The sequence below is a fragment of the Arachis duranensis genome, chromosome 10 (genome assembly GCF_000817695.3).
Source record: "Arachis duranensis cultivar V14167 chromosome 10, aradu.V14167.gnm2.J7QH, whole genome shotgun sequence".
NCBI lineage: Eukaryota > Viridiplantae > Streptophyta > Magnoliopsida > Fabales > Fabaceae > Arachis > Arachis duranensis.
In genome coordinates, this window is record NC_029781.3 from 85345877 (window position 1) to 85355295 (window position 9419).

The window sequence follows — 9419 nt, forward strand, 5'->3', positions numbered from 1 at the left end:
AATGTTAAATACAAATTATTTTCTTTGTGTCATGAGAAAAAAATTATTAAAATTTGGTAAGACTCACTTCTTCTTTTTTTTTTCCTTTTTGGACTGGAAGACTCGCTTCTTTTTGGTTTTGTTATTCTTTTAACGCTAAAGAAGTGATTGGGCATTGCAGCTTTGGCAGTCCAGAGGCAGAGAGGGTCTCCATCAGGCCCTGAAAACAAACTGTTCACAAAAAAAAAAAAAATAGAGAAAATAGAGAAGACCCCAATTCCCCAAACGCATTGAATCCAAATGGAGAAGCAGAGCTGAGGGGCGGTTCACGGCACGGTGGCCGAAACTGTTGACAAGAGCCAACTACCCAACTCAGTGTCTACGCTACCACGTAGCACCACACGTGTCGCTTTCCTCTTGCTCCCAATAAGAGAGCCACCGTACTCACTCCGAATTCTGAAATGGTTCATACTCACTCGGCTCCCCCTCCCTCATCACTTGTCATGGCTCACTGGGTTCTCGTACGCATTTTTTCAAACACTTGGTGTTCCCATGCTCTTGCTTTTCTTTCCTCAATTCTCTTTCACTGATACCACTCCTCAGCTCCCTTTATATCGATGAAGAGGAATGCCTTTGCCGCTGCCGCCTCCGCTCTCTACCGCCGCCGCCCTCCCCTGCCTATCTCTCCAAGTACTCTTTCCATGCTTATGCGATTTCCATTCCATTTCGCTTTACTTCCTAAAATTTAGTGTTAGTATTAGAATTTGGATTTATGATTATATACCTGATTTACGTTGTTACTCTTCTTGTTGTTATGGTGTCTAGTGTCTTTGTTAGAGCGCGAATTATTTTCCTTTCTTTCTTTCAGATTTACGGCATGAGAGTGCCACTGGAAGTGTCTTACGCAAATGCATGCCGCTGGAATATCTAGAACTTGTTGAGGTTGGTGAGAGGCTGCATTGCTGGTCGCCGTCTTGCTTGTTGCACCGGAATTCGTGAGTTTCATTTGCCTCCCTTGAATTTGATTTCATGAATCATGAAGCCATTTTTGTTTCATATTATATCTTTGCGTGTGCCTGGTTTCTTTTGGTTCATTGAGATGCTGTTGTTGCAGATATTCAACTGGCTTCACCAGTGTGCACGGTGAAACGCCATCTGCTGAATATGCGAGGAGGAGGAGGGAAACACTGGAAAATCAATTTGGGCGTGCCCTTGGAACCTACAGCTCCAAGAGCTTCAACGCTATCTACCGCTTTGGGCCCTTTTTGGCTCTGTACAGGGCAGCAATTATTTCATTTCATGTGTTAAGGCTAGCAATATGGCAGTTCTTCCTTCAAGACGTTGAAAAACGTGCAGTTAAGGTAAGGATTGTTTCTTGCCGATGCTTTTCATACACTTTCTAATGAAAAACATTATCCTTGGAGGATGGTTAGGATGGTGATTTAGGAGGACATATCATCATCGAGTTTGGTAACGCCTTTGCCTTAAAATACTGATGAATGAGGCTTTAGATTTTTATTTCCCAGCATGTATTTGATCAAGGATTATCACCGGACATAATTTGATGAAAATATTTAAGATTCTGGATATGAAAAAGGCCTTGAGGTAATAGAGCATTGAGACCAGTTAAACTATCAAACAAGTAATTGCAAGACAGCTTCTTGTATTAGAACCCTTTTCATTTATTGTGTCCATCCTCCCTCAATTGCAGAAAAGAATGTGTGTGAACTTGTTTTGTACCATGTCCTTTATTTGGTCACTAAAGGTTGATACTTTCTGAGTTTGACATTGCTTGTATTTTTATGTACTGTTGGACCTTTTATTCCTTTGATATCTATTGGATGTTTTTTTATGCAAATTAGACCATTTTGCAATTTTTTCCCTTGAAAATTGCGGTCTTGTATCACATTTATCACTGATAAATTGGTTGGCTATGTAAAAGAACCCCTTGATTTTATGTCTAAATGTGCTTTCAAGTATGGCTGTATATTTTATTTCTTCTTTACAAGGATTAACTGACACTTTATATTTCTTCGAGACTAGAGTGTGGGTCCATACTATTTTATTATCGTACTTACTAGGGTAAGAGAACTGACTGGAATGAGCAGTGATTTCAAAACTATTTTTTGCAGTTTCGTGAAACACTCATACGCTTGGGTCCTTTCTACATTAAGGCAAGTTTCTTTCACAGGTTACCTCCTAATATTTTCTGCTTTCATCTCCATCACTCACTCTTCTTCCTTTCTATTACTTGTTTTCTACTTTAACGTGTCAAGCATAGATTGCTATTAAATATACACTTTAAATGGCATAATTTGTTTTCTATCTTGTACAAAATTTTCCTGGTCTACGGTAACAGTGTTTGGTTTCTCATGTTAAATAAATCTGCAACTGTTCCAATGATATCTGATACAATTCTTAGCTGATAGTAGTTATTTTCTCCACATTATTTGTTTGCTTAGAGAATCATTCACCTCCAATCACTTTTACCATTACCATGGAATTGCAATATTCATGCTTGCAATTCTTTTTGCTTTTATAGGATCTTTTGAAGTTCCATATTTTGAAGCTCTGTACTTTATATACGAAGCTTTTACTTTTGTGCTCCATTTTCCCCTCATCATAATGACATTATACATAATAGAGAAAATGTAAACAAATAATTGTTTACGAAAGTTCTTCTGTTTGACTAATCTACTCATTATTCATTATTACAGCTTGGGCAGGCATTGAGCACTAGACCTGATGTATTACCAAAAGTATACTGCCAAGAACTAGCTAAGTTACAGGTACAGAGGTCTCTTCCGTAGTTCCAGTCACATTGTACTTTTCAGAGCATGTAATCAAATGTTGTAGATGCATGCATCAATTGATTATTACCTGTCCATATCTGCTATCAACTTGCGATATAATTTGTTATTCATGGCAGGATCAAATACCCCCATTTCCAACATATGCTGCAATCAGATCTATTGAAACCCAGTTTGGTCTTCCTATTTCTGATATTTTTAGTGACATTAGCCCTGCACCTATTGCAGCAGCATCCTTGGGGCAAGTTTACAAAGGTTAGTTGCCAGGGAAGATAACTAAAACTTTATCAATAAGATATTTCTTCTTGTTCATAAATTTGGGTTGAGGAGGATTGAAATGTTTACTTTGTTGCTTCAAGTGTTGCAGCTCACCTGCATTCTGGAGAGTTGGTAGCCGTTAAAGTTCAGAGGCCTGGTATGTCACTTTCATTGACCCTTGATGCCTTGTTATTCCATATGATTGGAGGGCAATTTAAACGATTTGCCAAGGCCCGCAAAGATCTTTTAGTGGCTGTAAATGAAGTGGTGAGTTTCTTTTTATAAAGATTGTGAATTTCTGTTGGCTACATTGTATCATATTTTCCATCCTGTGGGTGGGTATATTTAAGCATTTTTGTGAAGTGCAATATTTTCTTTAGAAATATTACATACATTGTTGTGGACTGTTTAGATTAAAATTTGTAACTGCTATAGTCAGAAAGTAAATGACCTCCCTCTCTAAATTAATATTTTTAGAAGCAGGCCGGAGTATAATATTGATTCTTAAGAGAAAATAGAAAAAAAAATCTCATTTCTGAATAGGAGATACTCTCATACAGCGTGAGAGAGTACAGAGATACAGAGAAGAGTAAGAATCACATGTGTTTGTGGGTCCCTCTTTCTTTTTTTTAATGGATCCTACAATAGGATCACTGTATCCTATGTATGGTATAAATATGTGAGTATAGCCCTACTGATTAAAGGACTTCTTTTTTGAAATTTTATCCAAGACATGGCTTCAGAGTGAATATTTTTCTTGTCATTATGTCTCAAAGATAATTGCCATTGAGACTGCCTGTGTCAAATTTCAGTTTGCTTTCAAATTGATTTATGTATTGGTTATTATTTTAATTTAACAGGTCAGGCACATGTTTGATGAAATTGATTATGTCCTAGAGGGGAAAAATGCTGAGCGCTTTGCTTCTCTATATTGTTGGTCTTCAAGTAAGTTCAATGCTTCTTTGATGAATGGTTCTTTCGTACACAATTTAGCTTGGTGACCGACTTACATAGGGAGGTAATAACATGGCTGCAAAATTACAGGTGGTACCAATGTCGAACACAAACGAAGGAAGTCCATCAAAGCTCCAAAAATATATTGGGACTATACATGTACCACTGTACTGACTATGGAGTGGATAGATGGAATTAAGCTTACAGATGAAAAGGGGTTGAAGGAAGCTTCTTTGAACAGAAGGGAACTCATTGACCAGGTATTAAAGCAAAAAGCATTATTTGCCACATGCTTTGACCGTTTCAGTTTGTTTTATGACTCTTATTCCACTGCTTGTGTGCGCTCATGTGCATATCTTTAAATTGATATGGTTACATGTATTTATGAATTGTTTTAAATAAACGGGTACATTAACTTTTGGCTCCATATTACTTAAGATGCTAGGCATTGCCAATTAATGTTCCTTGCCTCCTTCCTATGTCATTGTAGGGATTATACTGCTCTTTGAGGCAACTACTTGAGGTTGGTTATTTCCATGCTGATCCTCATCCAGGAAATCTTGTAGCAGTTGGTGATGGATCACTTGCATACTTTGACTTTGGAATGATGGGGGATATTCCTAGGCATTACCGGATAGGTCTTATTCAAATTGTGAGAATTATTTAAATATTTATTTGCTGACAGAAATATGTTTAATAGATGCAAGTATGCAATTGATTGAGTATTATTCCTATATAGTTTCTGCTACCTTTTATGGTAACTTCCTTTATGAGGTGAAATGTCTCCTGTGCATGCATTTTGCATAGATGATGTATTCCAATTTTTCTCTCTGATATAGCACCTTGCAGATTCATCATTTTTCTCAGTTTCCTGCACTAATGCCAAGTCTTAATTCCTTTCAGATTGTGCACTTTGTTAATCGTGATTCTCTGGGTTTGGCAAATGACTTTCTTTCTTTAGGATTTCTTCCTGAAGGGGTTGACATACATGGGGTTTCTGATGCACTGCAAGCATCATTTGCCCGTCGGACCAGTCGGACAGGTGAATCTCAAGATTTTCAGGTTTGTCATTTTCCTTAATCCTTTCTTGGATCAATTGTTTGCTGGATTATGGCTTTAGCTTTTTGCTGATATTATTGTGCGTTAATCATTGGCCTCAATATCTTTGGACATCTTCATGCATATCCATCAGTGTATCATTTCATAGCACTTACTATTTCTAAGTCCCATCTTGCTTTGGATTTCAGGGAATTATGAACCAACTATATGATGTAATGTATGAATTTAATTTCTCCCTCCCGCCAGACTATGCTCTTGTCATAAGAGCATTAGGATCACTAGAAGGCACGGCTAAAGTTCTAGATCCTGATTTTAAAGTCATTGAGAGTGCATATCCTTTTGTCATTGGGAGACTTATAGCTGACCCAAGTCCTGATATGAGAAAAATTTTGAGGCAGCTGCTTATTCGTAATAATGGATCCATAAGGTGGAGCCGGCTAGAGCGCCTGGTATATTCTCTCTTTACTCTTCCACTTTGCTTCTTAAAGTAATTGTTATTATCTTGATGGTCTCGTTCAATAATTTTGTATCATGTAATTAATTTCTGGATAAGGCTTATTTCGGCACTGAAGTTTGAACACTCGGTTTTAAATTGTGGACTATATTAATATGGATTATTGTTTCAGATAGCAGCAATATCTGAACAGGCTTCTGATTTAAATGGAGATCCAAGTTCTGAGAAGCATTTTAGTCCCGTTTGGAAATTATTTGATATGCATGCTGTGGTTGATTCCACTGAAGATCTTTTATTATTCATATTATCAGACAAGGGTCTGAGAGTGCGTCTTTTCCTTCTTCGGGATATAGTTGAAGCAGCTGATGCATTTCTGCAAGATGAAGTGATTGATTGTGTGTTAAATGAGAACCCTCAAGAACAGAATATCTTCTTATTCGAGGTATTCTCTAACGTTCATCAGCCCGTTTATTTGTGGCAAAATCATTCTTTTAATATCTTTGTCCTGGCCTTCTCGATTGAAACTTCCATTTCACCACTGGATCATGTTGGCTGTCCAACACTGGTACATGTTGAAGTTTTTCGTTCTTTTTGTTTTTATCATTTCAGAAAACTCTCAAACATCATGAGAGTCAGAGTTGAACTACAAGGTTCAGCATGATACAAACAAAACAAAACATAAATTTAAGCAAATTACAAACCAAACAAACAGAAAATAAAGAAATACATCAAGATACGAAACAAGCCATCAACCCCTCCTTATTGTTGTGTATATTTGCAGGAGCGTGCTATGCTGGGAAGGATCGGAAAGGGATTTCAATACTTTCGTGAGGTGGTGAAGCTGGCACCTGAGGAGTGGACAGCGATGCTAATGAGGATGGCACTGAAACCTGAGGTCCATAAATTTGTTATAGACATTATTTCAGCGTTGGCTACACATTCCAGCCAGAAATTGCAAGTAGCTTCTTGGCTATATTTATCAAGGCTTGTTCACAGATGGTCAAATTCAGGTAGATATACTACACACCCTTGACTTTCCTGCGCTAGAAATTCCACGTGTCTTCTAGGCATTCTTTTTCTTTGGTATGAAGATGATTTCATTCTGACTATAGCACATACCTCCCAAATTTTACGGTTTTCTCTTCTACTTTTTGTCAGCCCATAAAAGAGGATAATTTGATATTTATTTTATATATTTTACAATTTTTTAATCAATGTACATACATTTTTTAGTTTATTAGTGGAAAAATACATGTGAAATAGATTGCATGCAACTTTCTGGGTTTTTCCCCCCTTCTTGTGGAGAGTACTTTTTATTAAGATGACCATATTTTTTATTTATTTTGTATCTAATTCAACATCAATTAATTTTTATATTTACTTATTCACTAAAAATGTTAGTTATTTAGTATTTTCTACTTATTAATTATTAAATGAGTTGGTGCAATAGGATGGAAAATGTGGACTTTATGAGCTGATGTTGTAGGCTTGTATAGCGCAAACCCCAATTGATACGGTATCCGTTCAACTCAAAGATTCCAGCGTATGGTGGCTGCGTGGTTCTGTGGATAATCCAAACCAAATTCGTTGACCTTTTTAGTCTTCTTACTACAAAAGTATATTAAGACTGTCGTACTCTGGAACTAATTGTCCACACCCCGGAAGATACTCGATTAATCGATTTGATAAAACACTAATGGAAACAGGGAGAAGAACTTGGTCAACCTGAACATCGAAAAAAAAGAGGGGTAAATTTATGAATTTTTTTAACATAAAAGTAATTTGATATTTTAATACTTCATTTAAAATTATTTTTGATTATTAATTAGATGTGGTATTATATTTTTTATTTATCCATTATGTTAAAATATTCTTTTAAGTAAACAAAATATCTTAGAAGGTAATTTAAGAAAACTGTTTTTTTTTCTAGAATTTTTATTTTTATTAAAACAAATTTATCAAACTCACTAAGAAAAATTGAAATTGATTCTTTTTTTATTTACAAGTTAATGGTATCTGAATACATAAGTAAATAGAAGGTAAAATATGTGCTGCTTTCGGGGTGTTTTGGAAATAAAAAATATTATAGTACATTAAAAATTAATCATTAATTAGTTATTATATATGTATTATTATATATACTTTTAATATATTATACAAAATTGATTTATATATTATAAAGTTTTGTGCTGAAGTTGATATGGGAAAAGGGAGTATACAGTTTTTACTTTTTATTCTTTCTTGACCTGAAATATGAATGTATTGAGCATTTAATATATTTGATTATTAATTTTAATATGATATATAATAATGAGAAGCACTACAAATATAAGTCATTTGGTTTGCAACTCATACAAGTTAGGCTAAATCCAACAAAAAGAACGTTTACCCATACGAGTGTATCAATACGTGCACTACTCAAAGGAGCGTTTCTCCTTTTTTTTCTTCACGTGTTTTATTTTCATCGTCATTTTTTATTACTGTTGTTGTTGCAATTGTTTCCCTCTTTTTCTTTTTATTGATTTTGTAACATTGTGTATTTTTTGTTTAATTTTTTTCTCCCAAGAAGAATTATGAGAATATGAATTAAAAAGATAAAGATGAAGAATATTGTTGTATTTTTTTGTTTAATTTTTTTTGCTATATTTGTTGTTGTTGTAAATACAGAAAAATATTTTCTCTAATGCTGTATTTTTTTTTATTTTTTTTTATTTTTTTTTAGTTGAATGAATGTAAGTTCATCCTCTTTCAAGTAATTTTGTACCATTGTGTGTTTCTTCTTTTTCTTTGTTTGATTTTTTGTTTTTATTCTTGTTAAAAGAGTAAAACAAGAAGAAACTTGAGAAGATAAAACAAGAAAAAAAAGATTAAAAAAAAAGAAGATGATGATGATGAAAAAGAAGAAGCAACAGAAAATGAGGAGGAGAGAGAAGAAGAGTTTTGAATTATGTAGAATTTATCAGTACACATACACCGAAAATTCTTAAACAATACACCCAAGTATCTTTGTGTTACACCCAAATACAGAAAAATATTTTTTTTAATATGGAGCTTTTACATTACATTCAATTCAAACCATTATCGATGAACAACAATTTTTACAAACAAAAACAACATTATTCACATATAGAATAATAAATTACTAACGAAAACATTAACTAGAATCGAACCACACCTCAGCCATTTAATTAGATTCAAAATAATCAATTTCATTCTGGTTCAATTGACAATCTGAACTTGAATTATTCATTATCTTCAACAATGAAATAATTGATGATGGAGGAGAAGGAGAAAAAGGAAGGAAGAGAAGAAATTCTAATGAAAAAAGAATGAGAAAGAAGAGGAGGAGGAGGTGGTGGTGTTGATGAGAGAGTAAAACAAGAAGAAATTTGAGAAGCTAAAACAAAAAGGAAAAGATGAATAAAAAAAAAAGATGGTGATGATGATGAAAAAATACACTCAAATATTTTCGTGTTACATCCAAATATCTTTGTGTTACACTCAAATTTACTCTAAATATAGAAAAATATAATGCTATATTTTTTTCTTTTTTTTTTATTTTTTTTCTTTTAGTTGAACGAATGTAAGTTTATCTTCTTCGAAATAATTTTGTACTATTATGTGTTTTTTTTTTTGTTTGATTTTTTTGTTTTTATTCTTATTAAAAGAGTAAAATAAGAAGAAACTTGAGAAGATAAAATAAGAAAAAAATGAATAAAAAAAAGAAAATAATAATGATGAAAAAGATGAAAAAAAAGTAAAAGATGAGGAGGAGGAATAAGAAAATGTTTGAATTATATAGAATTTATCAGCACACATATATTAAAAATTTTTAAAAAATACACCCAAATATTTTCGTGTTACATTTAAATATAGAAAAATATTTTTTTTAATGTAAAATTTTT

The 9419-nt window shown here is 33.8% G+C and overlaps 1 protein-coding gene across 1 annotated transcript; it reads left to right on the forward strand.

Annotated features, from left to right (window-relative positions):
- Positions 1–227: 227 nt before the first annotated feature.
- On the forward strand, positions 228–6909 carry LOC107470595 (uncharacterized). The gene is made up of 14 exons (XM_016089997.3): positions 228–669; positions 848–974; positions 1094–1340; positions 2112–2153; positions 2697–2768; positions 2909–3044; positions 3157–3314; positions 3908–3992; positions 4092–4261; positions 4492–4653; positions 4905–5063; positions 5249–5509; positions 5687–5956; positions 6296–6909. Exons 1-14 carry the CDS (start codon positions 597–599, stop codon positions 6545–6547), a joined length of 2214 nt encoding a protein of 737 aa, XP_015945483.1. The 5' UTR covers positions 228–596; the 3' UTR covers positions 6548–6909.
- Positions 6910–9419: the final 2510 nt, after the last annotated feature.

What these genes read in the sequence shown, in the direction of transcription:
- LOC107470595 (XM_016089997.3), top strand. Translation starts at nt 597, where the DNA reads ATGAAGAGGAATGCCTTTGCCGCTGCCGCCTCCGCTCTCTACCGCCGC. An exon ending in TAGTGGCTGTAAATGAAGTG is followed by an intron (nt 3,315 to 3,907) that starts GTGAGTTTCTTT and finishes TTAATTTAACAG; the next exon opens with GTCAGGCACATGTTTGATGA. An exon ending in TCTATATTGTTGGTCTTCAA is followed by an intron (nt 3,993 to 4,091) that starts GTAAGTTCAATG and finishes GCAAAATTACAG; the next exon opens with GTGGTACCAATGTCGAACAC.